At 46.7% G+C, this 15,068-nt stretch overlaps 1 protein-coding gene across 2 annotated transcripts in view; it reads right to left on the bottom strand.

Moving 5' to 3' along the window:
- USP9X (ubiquitin specific peptidase 9 X-linked) overlaps window positions 1-15,068 on the bottom strand; it is a 1,605,828-nt gene that overhangs the window by 1,147,715 nt on the left and 443,045 nt on the right. For both annotated transcript variants that reach the window (XM_085622934.1, XM_085622935.1), the window contains exon 15: window positions 4,675-4,765. In XM_085622934.1, coding sequence (XP_085479060.1) covers window positions 4,675-4,765 — 91 coding nt within the window. The remainder of the gene's footprint in view (window positions 1-4,674; window positions 4,766-15,068) is intronic.

Genomic DNA, 15,068 nt, shown 5'->3' with positions numbered 1-15,068 from the left:
TAATTTTGTCCTACGATTACACCAATCATTGTATCTGCACTTCAATTCTCGGTTGCATACTTAAGTACACCGAAGAAACCTAAATACCTCTCTGGTGTGGCAACCCTTATAAAAAATAAGGGCTCGAAATTGGAACATTGAGGTATAAGCCTGCGGTGAACGAGGACAAAAATAAATTTAAAAAAAAAGGTTTTTTCCTTGAAGGTCCAAGGCAGCGCCACAGCTTCCACACTTCCTAGCACAGTGCACCCCATGCCACACAGCCCTGTTTGTTGGAGTACGACAGAGGTTGTGTGGTTTGTCAGGACTTACACAATACTGTCCTTGTTGGATAGCAGAAAGGCCCTGAGAGTAAGTCTCAAGGCATGCACAAGACTGACGTGGCGACACTGCTCCAATGGAGAACAAAGGCCTCAGATCGCCATCTCATGCAGGTCACTCACCCTCCAACCAGAGTTGATTCATCTGTCACAACTATGAGATATGGATGGGGCAGGAAGAATGACCCATAACAAGTCTGGTTCATTCTCCACTGGCGTTTCTCCAAGCAGCCTCATCTTACACAGATAATGTCAGAGTGCTGAGCCGATTGAAGGCAGAGATTCCTCTGCAGAGGTCGCATGTGCTAACGGACATGAGGTATATATCACTAGCAGAACAAATGAAGCCCGGAGACAAAGAAGAATCGGAACCATCCAGGACTGAACACAGTATTAAGCTACTAACAATAGGATTATATCCTGAATGCCCCAGACTTGCTGCAAGAGGTAAAACTTCTAACACCACCAGTTTCGGTGTGGACTCTAAAATCCTCCGCAATGGGGTTTTAGCTCGTTCATGGAGAGTGCTAGGGAAGACCATCATGATGAATGCCTGTAGCTGGTCAGCAACTGACTAAAAAAAACTTGCCTTCAATAGTCCAGTTGTTGAAATACAGAAATATGCGTACTTTCAATCTGCCAAGATGAACCGCGACCACTGATCACATTTATAAACTCTCTAGGAGCTTAATCGAGGTCAAAGGTCAGGTTGGTGAACCGAAAGTGATCCTTTCATATCAAATGAAGCAGAGTAACAGCCTGTGGGACTGCAGGTTGGGCACATTAAAGTATGCACCCTGCAGGTACCAGTACACCCTCCAATACTCAGGATCCAGGAGAGAGATGACCTGAACCACAGCCACCATCTTCAATTTGTCCTTCCAAAGAAAGCAGTTGATTTATCTACGGTCCAAAATAAGATTTTACTTGTCATATCCCACAGGGCATCGCTGAATTTACCCAAAAGGCAGACCGCATTTAGAGATTGCAGTGCCTATTTCATGAATTTCATAATAGAAGAATGAGTGTGGAAGTATGACTGAGTACACAGGCTTGTTAAACTATATTTCAGATGGAAGCATAAATTGTTTTATAAAGAAATATATAAAAATATATGTTTGGGATAATATATTTATTTATGTATATTGATTATATTTTTGCATCTATTAACATTCTGGGTTTCAGTATTTACACTTGTTTGCCCATACTTTTACCAGTTGCCTAAGTGTCTATATATACAATTGTTGTTCTTGTCCTGACTTGGAAACCTATCCATTGACAGGGGACCCCCTTTTAGTACAATTGTTTTACTCCATCGACCACTTCAGCATCTCCAGCCCCAGCACCGCCACCCCCAACCACAAGATAACGCCCCCCCACCAGAGGTGGAACAAAATCTCTGAGACCAGCTGGGCGATGCTCAACATCTCCAACCCTGCTACCACCACCAACAGGGAGTGAAAAACTTCAGCGCTTGGATCAAAAATTGCACAGACCGCATCATCCCCATCATGAGCAACATCCAGAAATAATCCTCCAAAAAGGCCAGCTGGTACACCAAAGAACTCCGAACAGCGAAAGAAGACAGCAAACTATTGGAGAAGAGATAGCACACCCGCAAGGACACCTTCGAAGGGGCAGTCTGCAAGTCCTCTCTCAACCTCTACCACCACCTGCTGATGGCAAAAGGAAGACAACCCCAGCCACACACACCGAAACCAGCTCAGACGCCCCCAAGGAACTTTTCAACATCATTAAGAAATTCTCCAACGCGGCTGCCAGTGAAAACAACATTACACCCTCACAGAAGCTGTGCGACAACCTCGCCCACTTCTTACACAAGGTCGCAACTATATACAGAAACTTCAAACCACCACTCACACCTATGGACTTCCTCGACAGATACGCCACCACCTTAACCAACACAAACTACAATCTGACCACCTGAAACATCCTCTCCACCAAGGACAGCACCTCAACCATGACATGCATCCATTCAGGACACAGACCCATGCCCACACAACATGGTCAACCTCGGACACCAAATAATCAGGCACAAACTCACCACCTTACTTAACACCTTTATCACCAGCGTAACATTTCCAGACGCCTGGAAACACGCCAAAGTCAGACCACTACTCAAAAAAACCTCCACCGACCCCTGCTAACTCAAAAACTACTAACCAATCTCCTTACTCCTACTCCCAGCTAAGGTACTGGAAAAGATCATCAACAACTAACTCATGACACATCTGGAGTAGAACCAGCAACTCGATGCCTCCCAATCTGGCTTCCGCAGCAACCACAGCACCAAAGCCACCCTGATCGCAGCCACTGATGGCATCAAAACCCTACTCAACTGAGGATAAACAGCAGCTTTGATCCACCTCGACCTCTCAGCAGTCTGACACCATATCCACCACACACTGATCGAAACACTCCGCAAAATCGGCATCCAAGGGGACGCACTCAGATGGATCACCTCCTTCCTCATCGGAAGAACCCAGAGGATCCACCTTTCACCTCTGAACCAAAGATGATCACCTGCTGTGTCACCCAGGGCTCATCCCTCCACCCCACGCTCTTCAAAGCATATATGACCCCAGTGGCCAACATCGTCCGATACCACGGTCTCAACAAAATTCCCTACATAGACAACATCAAACTCATTCTCTCACTCACAGACGACCCCACCGCCACCAGAACCAACTTCCACAGATGCATGACAACCGTCACTAACTGGATGAAGCAGCTGAACATAGACAAGAAAGAAGTACTGATTTTTAGCAACAGCATCAACACATGGAACGAGTCCTGGTGGTCATCAGACCTAGGACCAGCACACACTCCCCCCCAACCATGCCAAAAACCTCAGAACAATCACTGACAACAAGCTCATCATGAAATCACATATCAATGCCGTCTCCTCCTCCACTTCCTCACTCTGCACATGCTACGCAAGATCTTCAAGTGACTACCACTACATACGAGAAGCACCGTGACACAAGCCCTCATCACCAGCTGACTGGACTACAACAATGCCCTCCACATATGAATCGCCACACACCTCCTACAGAGACTGCATACCATACAGAACACCGCAGCCAGACTTCTCCTCGGCATTCCCCGACAGACCCACATCACACCCCACCTCAGGAAACACCACTGGGTCGTCGTAGAGAAGTGGAGCCGATTAAAGCTGCTGACCCACTAACACAAAGCTCTGCACAACCAAGGACCCACCTATTTCAACCACTGCCTGAACTTCCACCAACCATTCAGAAGACTATGCTCCATCTCTCTTTCACTTGCTCATACTCGCTGCATCTACCGAAGCAGAAGTGGAGGATACTCCTTCTCCCACGTTGCAGCAAAGACCTGGAACAGCCTCCCCACACACCTTCGGGCCATCACCCCACTTCCAGAATTCCGAATAGCCCTCAAGACCTGACTGTTCAAATAAGCCTCTGGGGCCTGCAAGTGCCTGGATACCCTTTGGGTGATTACTCATGCTTTATAAATCCTGATTAATAGATTGATGTGCTCACTTCTTATGCTTCTTACAAAACCAAGTAGGAGATCTGTAGATGGCTTTAAAGTTGGATCATTTTCTATGCCTGAGCCTCAACAGACGCTTCAAAGAAGCCACGTCAACTTAATTTCTTTTTTCTTAAGAGTCTTCGGGGTCATAAAAAAGCGGCGAACACATACACAACCTGGCATTGCGCTGTAAATGCAAACATCAAACATGTTGTGTGTGTATCCGATACAAATATCGGACACCAAACAATACAACAGTGCTGAAATCCTAATGATTTTGCAGGAGATATCCACAGAAAATCTAATATTTCACACAAAAAAATCAAACACTGATGAGAAAACACACCAATGGCTCTCGATCCCACATTTTTTGACACAGAAAAAAAGTAACTAACCTCGCCGAAGCAACTGGGAGATGCAAACGCAGTGTCACTTCTGTTGCACTTCTGGGATGCTGACTAGGACATCACTAAGCACCTCATAGTGCCAGTGAAGTGAAATGGTTTCAATACAATCCTGATGCAGTCTCTCGCCTGGTGCAAGGTTGACTTAAGGAATCTTCAGAAGTGATTATCCATTAGAATAATATATTTTGGATTCTAGATTAATCTATTACCTACCTCTTAAGATTGACTGATCTTTGCTACATACAATGAAACCTGTATCTTTCAATTGTATGAAATATTTAATGAAATTGCCTGAAAAGCAACAGTAACAAACAAAAATAACCCATTGTAAAGATCATTGTCAATTATGTTTCTTCCTTGCCCCTCAAGAAATTATAAATTATATTCCACAATAGTACAAATCATACCTAAGAAAATTAAGTCGCTCCTGGACCTCTTGTACGTGACTGTATCTGCTTCCTGCTCTCACAGTTTGTGGATCATATTCTCCATGCTCTACTAAAAAATACATACATATAAAGGATAGGTGTGAGAACTTCAAGTGCACATAATGGGCCAAAGACCCTAAATGATTCAAATTTGTCAAACAGTAACACTTTTCGTTAAAGGTATACAGTGAAGAGAAGACTACAAAATTAACATTTTTTAATGAAAACCGGCAGCATAATCTATAAGCTTTTTTAGAAAAACAAAACTAAAAGCATACCAATGACAACAGAGCAACAGTGAGTGGTTCAAGAAACACACAAACATTTCTGTCTAGAAAAGGATACCTACTTTAGTACCTCCTGAAATGTATTTAGGCAACAGTATTCTAAAATGATCAGTCTGGAGACACTGGTGGTTACAATGCTTGCTGACCTACAAGTCAAAGCTGTTGCAATGTTTAAATCACATACTTAGTGTTGCATTCAGACACAAAGAAAAACATGAACTAAGGAGTATTTTAAACTGCTTCTTCTATGAGCGCTCTGGATTATTTCTTTAAGGCTGCAAACCTTAGTATCAAAAATTAAGGATGACAGTTCACCAGAAAAGGCTAAAGAGACAGTGTGTCACAGGGAGGGCAATATTAATGTTTTCGTTACAAGCCAAAAGTAAAATCTAAGGTTTTCACTCAATAGGTCTTCTAGTATAGACAGTTGGGAAACTCTTCACATTTTAACTTTTAACGTTTGAAAGCTATAGGATATGCAAGATTATTAAAGCATTAGAATCTGATTGAGCTTGTGGTCCTAATGGACAGTCAAACAAATTTAACCCCTTGTGTGCTGGTTTATTTCCCGCGCTGTGTGGGAAAAATAAACGGTGGGCGGGATTAAGACGGCTCCCGGTCGTCGTGCGCACACGCCCACTGTGATGCACGACGGACGGGAGCAGTCGTGCGCACACAAGGGGTTAAGGCAAGCTCTGAATTTTGGTCTCCTTTCCTGTTCACATTAAACACTACTTCATATAAATTTCAAATTTCCTATGATCTTGGCAGTGGTCTGCCCTGCATGTGATATATAACCAGCATTGGCAAAGGCAATAGGCCTTGCCTATATGAGAGTTATTGATTTTATCAATGTGTTTTAGCCTTGAAATTACAATTACATTTGCAAAGACACAGTTTTACTGATAAAACTATACAGTGCACAAACGACAATACGTGGAAATCAGCATCACTGTGTATTGATTTGCTTTGATCGTATTAACGCTTGGGCAGAGTCACATGATGCCGTCCCCGGGCGCGCAGGGATGCTGGGCAAGAAAGTTTTCTGGATCCAGTCTCACGCCTGGGGATAATTCTACATGAAGGAATCTGCGGCTAGTAATCTCTATCAGATATAAATTGATGTATGGATTAGTGATTCCATGATTGGCTGGTTTGGTTTACCTGTCAGACCCTAGTGCAGTGCAGCAGGAGTGCCCAGGGCTGATAATCCAAATGCTGCTGGTGGGCTTGCAGCACTGGTTGTGACACCCACCAAAGCAGCCTGTAAAGTGCGTCTCAGGCCTGCCATTGCAGAGCCTATGTGAAGGCTGTTACTGCCATGTTGACTGGGCAAGTGCACTCCCTTGCCAGTCCCTAAACCTTCCCTTCTCTTCATATCAGACACCCCTAAGGTAGGCCCAAGGGCAGGGTGCATTGTAAGTAAAAGGTAGGACATGCCCTGGTGTGTGTGGCATGCCCTAATAGTGAATTACAGCCATTTTCGTTTTTCACTATTGCAAGGCTACCTGTTCCCCACAGGCCAGAATGGGCAGTTTGATTATAACACCTTATAATCCTAACTGACACAGGGAACGTGGTAGAAATTCGAATTTAGTATGCCTGAACTCAGAATGATAAAATACATCTTTTAGTGAAGTTGGTTTTAACATTCTGTGTTTGAAAATATCACTTTTAGAAAGTAGGTATTATCTTGCCTAACTATCCAAGCCTGCCTCTGCTAGGGTGAGTCAGCACAGGGCTGAATAGAGCTATCTGCATGTAGATGGGTGGGAGGAGTTGCACCTGGGACCTGAATAGGGCAGTGCCCACCTTCCACCATGCTGGCTCCACCCCCTGTGGTGCGTCTGATGTCCCTGGCCCACACTGCCAAAGGAAAGAAGGAGTCATGTAAACAAAGTGCTCCAGGACTGACCAGAACTGCTTTGAACTAAGCAAAGGCCTCTCTGCCTCCAGAGAACAAAGAGAAACTGTGTATAAAAAGGGGGACCCAGAACTTTAGATCCCTTTGGGAAACAAGAAGAAACCTTTGCTGACGAGAGGAACCAGAGAGACCGAGGAGAGACTATCCCTAAGCTTGAGGGATTGGCCTGCAGTGGTTGCCGGACTGCCAAAGAGAGGGGAGAGGAGAAAGGGACTTTGTGTACTTTATTCACTTGTGAAGGATCTCCAAGGGCTTGAAAAAAGAGCTTGCCTCCTGCTGAAGTCTCAGGGACAACAGACTTCACCAACCAGCTCACCAAGAGTTCTTTGGGAGTGCCTGCTGTTTTGCGAGGCTTTCTGAGGGAGTGCGTGTCGCCAGGAGCTGAAAGCGCGACTCATGAGCAAGAAGCGTGTCGCCGCACTGCAGCTGTCACTTCACAACGAGAAAGCGCCTCGCATCGCCGAAAAGGATCGACGTCGCAACAGATGCCGCCGCATCACCTGGAAGTGTGTTGCAGGGCCTGTCGTCGCCCAGAAGAACCGTTGAGTCATCGCAGGGTCCCCAAAGCGCCTCGCATCGTCGTAGAAGAGGATCGACGTCGCATCAGACGCCGCCGCATCACCGGGAAGCGTGTCGCAGGGCCGGTCCTGCCTCACATCGTAGCCGAAACGTCTCGCATCGCCGGAGAAGATCTACGTCGCATCAGACGCCGCTGCATCACCAGGAAGCGTGTCGTAGGGCCTGTCGCGGTCAGCATCGGGTCGCATCAAGAAAAGACGCCATCATTGTTTCATTGCACCGGATCTTCATCGCATCACGGCGTTGCGTGCCACATCGCCATGGAAGTGCAGTAAGAAACCGACGCATCACCTCCACTGGCAAAGAAGAACCGACGCATCCCCTACGCAGCAGTAGAGACCCGACGCATCACCGTTCTTGCGTGTAATGAACCGACGCATCACCTTCCCTGCAACACTTTTGTTGTATTGCGTTACGCATCTTAAGGTACATTGAACTCAAAGTGTTGCAATTTAACATCCAAAGAGAACTAAGCTAATTCTACCATTTTAAGTACAGTATTGTGGATTTTTGTCATTTCTGGTCTTGTGATAAGTCTATATAAAGAATACTTTTTTTTATATAAAACTTGTTTAGTGTCCATCTGTAGTGTTGTCACTTGGTTACTGTATGTGTTCACAAATGCTGTACACACTGCCTCTGAGATAAGCCTGTCTGCTCGTGCCAAGCTATCAAGGGGGTGAGCAGGGGTTATTTTAGGAGTGTACCCCCTTACCCTGACTAGATGCAAGAGTCCCTATTTATCAAAGGTACCTACCTCTGCCAACTACAGACCCCCAAATCTAACAATTAGGCAGCATTATATGGCAAGACTTGGAGTTGTATTTTGTGCTGAGACACCTAAGCAAGACACAGTGCAAGTCTTAGACTAACCTCTACCTGCGGCATGCACTGCAGAACTTAAACACTGTTTTGGTTGGGGAGCCATCCCTGCACACTGCTGAATGTTTTGAAAATACATGGGTAAAAAAAACAAAAACAGAAACAATTAGAAATCAAGAAACCAATTTAAGTGCATGGGAACTGATAGCATGTAGGTATGGTGCCTATGTGCAGCTTTTTGTTGGCAGTCTGGAGACAAGACAGAGTCATGACAGAGGCTAATGGCACCACCTGCCGTCACACAGGAGCTACTGCAAAGAGCTTTCCGCATTCAGTCTGGCTACTGGGGAGATTCTGGTGAGCAATCTTCAGTGATAAGTATTGAAAACAATTCCAGGATTAATGTTTGTCTTTTTAAGGAACACAACACCGATTTGAGCACATTTCTTTAAAGAATTACAAAAAACTTCAAAGTTGCATTCAGATATTTAGTGTGCAAGCTGTTTGCACAATTAAGATGCCCTCAATGAGCTGAAAAGAAGTAGTTTGTGCTGGTAAAGAAGGAGGTAACCTAATTTAAAAACAATGTGACAAATTATAGAAAATCCTACTTCCCTTGAGAGTGCAAGCACTCCCAACAGCAAGTGTGCGTTAAGAACTGGTGATTAGAAACCATGTTACTTAACAGATTAACGAATACTTTCAGTTAAAACAAAGCTGGAAGTCGAATTAAAAATAATTGGAAAAAATGTGCCGGTATGCATTGAGACAATCTAGTGTCCAGAAATCTAATTCTCACTTTGGAAGACAGGAAACTAAAATATTTGAATCACTTGGCATAATGGAATCAATTATAAGGAATATGCTACTTATAAGTATGCATCGGTTCTTGGCAAGTAGAGCGGCAGATCTACACACTTGTGCACAGATCGCCATATGGTGTTGGGCAGGATATTTGCAGTTTGTTTTTCCTCTTGGAAAGTCTTTGGAAGTCACGAGGTTGGGGACTCCTCCTTTGGATCGTATTGCGCATGGGCTTCGGCTCCATCCTCAGATTGTTTTTCGCCAGCAGGGAAAGATGGAGCGTAGTAATAACAGTGAAGAGGCCCATGTGTGTGGTATCTAAGTAAGATAAACTGGAACAGATACAGGTAGCCCGGGAGGCGGGTGGGCGTGTGTAGATCTGCCGCTCTACATGCCAAGAACAGATGCATACTGGTAAGTAGCATATTCCGTTCGAGGCATATGAGCTGCAGATTACACACTTGTACATAGATTATATAGCAGTACCCAACCTTAGCGGCGACCACCGGTATCTGTTGCAGTGGTTTGAAATAATGTTTTGAGTACAGCCTGGCCCACACTAGCTTGTTGCTTAGTTTGCACATCTACACAATAGTGTTTAGTGAAAGTGTGCGGTGTTGACCATGTAGCTGCTTTGCAGATATCATCTAATGGGATGTTCCCTAAGAATGCCATGGAAGCCCCTATTTTTCGTGTAGAATGGGCTTTAGGGGGAACGGATAGCGTTAGTTTTGCTTTGTGGTAGCAAATTTGAATGCATTTGACAATCCACCTAGCTATCCCTGATTTGGAGATGGGGTTGCCTTTGTGTGGTGGAGAGAAAGAGAAACAGTTGTTTGGTCTTACGGAAAGGTTGTGTTCTCTCGATGTAGTAGAGTAAGGCTCGTTTGACATCTAGTGTGTGAAGAGCACTTTCTGCAACCGTCTGTGGTTGCGAGAAGAATACTGGTAGTTCTACAGATTGGTTTAGGTGAAAGGGAGAAATGACTTTTGGGAGGAATTTTGGGTTGGTACGGAGAACCACCTTGTTATGGTGCATTTGGAGAAAAGGTTCTTGACTGGTAAGGGCTTGTATCTCACTGACTCTTCTGAGGGAGTGATGGCTACAAGAAAAGCGTTTTTCCATGTTAGGAATTGAAGCTCACATTTGTGTAGAGGCACAAAGGGAGGTCCCATTAGTCTTGTGAGAACGATATTAAGGTTTCACACAGGTGAGGGTGGCACTCTGGGGGGAAATATTCTTCCATAAAGGCTTTAATGGCAGGTACTCTAAAGAGTGATAGATGTTGCCTGTTTTGTAAGTAAGCAGCTATGGCTGCGAGGTGCAGTCGAATGGACGTATAGGCTAGATTGCACCTTTGTAGGTGGAGTAAGTAGCCAACGATGTGTTGAATGGACACGTCCAGGGGATTGATGGTGTTATGACAATAGACAACGAAGCATTTCCACTTGGCGGCGTAGCACGCTGTAGTGGTAGGTCGTCTAGCTTCTCTGATGACGTTCATACAGTCAGGGGGAAGATTTAGGCACCCGAATTCTAGGATTTCAGGAGCCAGATCGCAAGGTTGAGCTGAGCTGAGTCCGGGTGTCTGATCTCTCCATGGTTCTAGGTTAGGAGGTGTGGAGAGAGGTGTAATTTTTGGTGCTGTACTACAGATAGTTGGAGCAGTGTGGTGTACCATGGTTGCCTGGCCCAAGTTGGAGCGACCAATATTAGTATGAGGGAGTGTTGTTGTTGTAGTTTGCGCACCACTAGTGGAATGAGTGGGAGAGGCGGAAAAGCGTACGCAAATCTGCCTGACCAGTTCATCCATATCGCATTTCCTTTGGACAATGGGTGTGGGTATCTGGCGGCGAAGCTTGGGCATTTGGTGTTTGTGGGTGGCGAAGAGGTCTATCTGTGGATGCCCTCACATTTGAAAGTACGGGTGAAGAACTTGCGGGTGAAGCTCCCACTCTTGGATTTGTTGTGTTTGTCTGCTGAGCAGATATGCCATAGTGTTTTGGTCTCCTGGGACATGATGGGCTAGGATAAAGATTTTTTGGGGTATGGCCCATCTCCATATGCTCTGTGCTAGTTGAGAGAGCTGTGGAGAGTGTGTGCCGCCTTGTTTTTGAATATAATACATGGCTGTCATGTTGTCTGTGCGGATAAGGACTGCCTTGCCTGAAATCTGTGTTTGGAAAGATTTTAGGGCTAAGAAGATTGCTAGTAACTCCAGATGGTTGATATGGAGTGACTTCTGTTGAGGTGTCCATTTGCCCTGCATGGTGAGATGTAATAGATGAGCTCCCTAGCCGGAGAGCGATGCGTCCGTTGTCCGTACTATCTGAGGAACCGGGTCCAGGAATGGTCGACTTTTGGAAAGGTTTGTGGTGTTCCACCACTGCAGAGAGCAATGGTTGCAACAGTCTACCAACACCAGATCTGTTAATTGACCCTGGGCCTGGTTCCATTTGCGCGCTAAGCACTCTTGGAGAGGACACATCTGGAGTCTTGCGTGAGGTACTATGAAGATGCAAGAGGCCATCATCCCTATTAGTTGCATAAACACCCGAGCTGGAAAGGAGTGTTGTGCTATGAATTTTGTGCGTAGAGCCTGAATGCTTGCAATCCTGGCAGGATTGGGGTAGGCAAGCGCTTTTGAGGTGTCTATAGTGGCACCTAGATATTGTTTTATGTGGGATGGTTGTAGATGGGACTTTTCGTGGTTTACCGTGAATCCTAGCTGGTGAAGTAGCTGGATCGTGGTGTGTGTGTGTTGTACACACTGATTGTATGAACTGGCTTTTATCAACCAGTCGTCTAGGTATGGGAAGACATGAATGTGCTGTCTTCGCAGATGTGCTGCCATCACTGCTAGGCACTTGGTGAATACTCGTGGTGCTGTTGGGACTCCGAACGGGAGCACTTTGAATTGGTAGTGTTGTCAGGCCACTACAAATCAAAGGTACTTCCTGTGAGCGTGGTGCACTGGAATGTGGAAATACGCGTCTTTTAGGTCTAAAGTGGTGAGGAAGTCGTTTTGGGAGAGCAGCGGAAGTACCTGCTGAAGCGTTACCATGTGAAAATGGTCTGAGTGTATGTATCTGTTTAGGGGCCAGAGGTCTAGGATGGGCCGTAGAGTCTCGTCCCTTTTTGGTATGAGAAAATATAGGGAGTAGACCCCCATATTTTCTTGGCTGGTAGGAACTTGTTCTATCGCCTTTTTTTGTAGGAGGGAGATTACCTCCTGCTTTAGTAACATTGGGTGTTCTTGTGACATTGGGCGTTGTCTGGGTGGAATGTTTGGGGGGGCAGATATTAGTTCTAGGCAGTATCCTGACCAAGTTATTTATGTTACCCATTTGTCTGAGGTGATGGTAGCCCAGAGGGGAAGGACATTTTGGAGCCTGCCCCCGACCAGAGTGGGATGGTGTGGGGGGAGCGGAGCGAAGTCATTGGTTAGGTGGCGTGGCGGAGCGGGCGGTGCTTGTCTTGCCTCTGCCTTTGTTATTGTTACCCCTGTAGCCGCCTCTTTGGTAACCCCTTGTAAAGGTGGATTGAATAGGGGATTTATATGACGTGGAAGCTGTGTCTGAGGTGTAGCCTCTGGATGTGCCCCGAAAGGAAGAGCGGCGAAAGGAGCGTCTGGGAGGGTGTGATTGCAAGGCTCCCATAGATTTTGCCATGTCGGTGTCCTTTTTCATTTTTTCTAGGGCCTAATCCTCTTTTGGGCCAAACAGATGTTCCTGGTCAAAGGGATGGTTGAGGATGAAGGCTTGTACCTCCGGTTTAAACCCAGAGATCCTTAGCCATGCATGGCGACGGAGGACACTAGTATGGATGGCCCTGGAGGCTGTGTCTGCTGCGTCTAGGGCACAACGTATAGAGGTATTAATAATGGTTTTGCCCTCCTGAATTAGTTTGTTGGCCCTAGCTTTATATTTATCAGAGAGATGGTGCATAATGGCTTCCAATTCGTCATAATGGGCCCTGTCATATCTGGCTAGTAGCGCTTGTGTATTGGCGATACGCCACATATTGGCAGCTTGGGACGCAGTATGTTTGCCCGATGCGTCCAAGAGTTTAGACTAATCAGGTGGTGGTGCTTCGCCTGACGCTTGGGAGCTGACCCTTTTACGTGCGGTGGACACTACTAGAGAATCTAGTGGCGCTGGCCCTCTAATGTAGGAGGGATCTGTAGGGGCAGATTTATATTTTTTCTCAATGCGCAGGTTAATGACCCTGGCTCTGACTGGGTCCTTAAAGACCTCTGGCGCATGTTTTATAACCCCTTTGAGCATAGGCAATATGGAGGTAGCCCTATGTGTGGTGTCAAATGTATCAAGGAGAAAATCCTCCTCCACGGGGTCAGTATGCAGATCCAACCCGTGATAGTGTGCCGCCCTTTGCAATAGATGGTTGAACCCCAATGAGTCTTCTGGTGGAGAAGGTCTAAAAGGGTAAAGATCGTCCTGTGGGACGTTAGGGATATCAGGGATATTATAATCGTCCCATGGGTCTGGGGATCCTGTGGGGGTGGGGTCCCCTGTAGGTAGATCTTGGGGCACATCCCCTATGTCACCATATGGATCCCCCTGATCATCATCATCTTGAGATGGAGTTGGGGAATGATGAGGTGGGGGTGGAGGAGGAGGGGGTGGAGGAGGAGGAGGGGGTGGAGGAGGAGGTGGAGGAGGAGGAGATGGTGGAGGCGGTGGAGGAGGTGGGCAAGGTAGTCTAAAAGGGGAGGTAGCAGAGTCCTTCCTCTTTGGAGGTGGAGCAGGTTTCTCCAGTGGTCTCTTTTTGATAGAGAGCATTAAATGTCCAGTTTTGGGATCCTTGGTTAATGTCTTTTGTAAGGTATCTGGTGTAAAAAGTTCTGGTGAGGTTGGTTGGTCTGTTGGCGCCGAAGACGTCGGGCCGTTGGTTTTTTAGGTTTTTATGTGCCGGTTCGGTGTTTGGAACCATGCTTAGGAAACTCTGGTTGTTTTGTCGGTGCCGAGATGGATTTCGGCTTCGATGTGTCAGTGCCGGTGACCTTGTGTACCTTGGTCGGTACCGAAGATGGTGTCGGTACCTTAGAGCTGGGTTTCGACCCAGAGTGTTTCGGTGCGGAACTCTGTTTCGAGAGGGAGGCCGGTTTCTTTTTCGGTGCCGAAGAGTGTTTATCGGCACCGACGGTGGGCTGGCTTGAGCCCGAGCCGCCGGAAGGCTTACTTGGCTTCTTTACTGGGCCCGAAGGTGCAGTGTGTGAAGCAGTGTCTGTGGTCTTGCCTAGGCCCGGAGGCGAAGGCGTGACCAAAGCCTTTTTCGGTGCCGGCGAGGGTCTGGGGGGGTAGATCAGTACTCACGACCCTCTGTGCCGGAGTGATGTCCTCCACATCCGAGTCGTCGGCTTCGGAGGTGCTGACGAGACCCTCGTCGGTGTGATGCTGTTCTGGAGCGTCGATGCCTTCACCGAAGATGTCGTCCGGAATCGCCGTCGAGGAGTGTGCCATGGTTCTTCTGGCTCGTCGGTCCCAAATAGTCGTTTTGGACCGGAAGACTTGCACGCCGGACAGTATCGAGCCTCGTGTTCAGGGGAGAGGCAGAGATTGCATACCTCGTGGAGATCGGTGTGGGGGAATTTGGACACACATCGAGGGCACTTTTTAAATGGAGTCCTTTCTATTAGCCAGGACCGGAGCTTGGGTAGGCCCGAAGGCCGCCGTCGATGACTGGAACCGAAGGTCTGTGCAGATGAGAAGGCGTGTCGAGTGGGGAGATCGCGATCGAAACAATACCGCGAATTGGGGTGAGGATTGCGCGTCGATCGTCGAACTGGAAGCTGTTCGGAACCGGAGCGCGAAGATTACATACGAGCCCGATGGCGGAAAAAAACAACCTGAGGATGGAGCCGCAGCCCATGCGCAATACGATCCAAAGGAGGAGTCACCTACCTCGTGACTTCCAAAGATTTTCCAAGACGAAA

Source organism: Triturus cristatus, chromosome 8 (assembly GCF_964204655.1).
Source record: "Triturus cristatus chromosome 8, aTriCri1.1, whole genome shotgun sequence".
In the NCBI taxonomy this organism is placed as follows: domain Eukaryota; kingdom Metazoa; phylum Chordata; class Amphibia; order Caudata; family Salamandridae; genus Triturus; species Triturus cristatus.
Note: the sequence above shows the minus strand (reverse complement) of the source record. Positions and strands in the feature narration are given on the sequence as shown.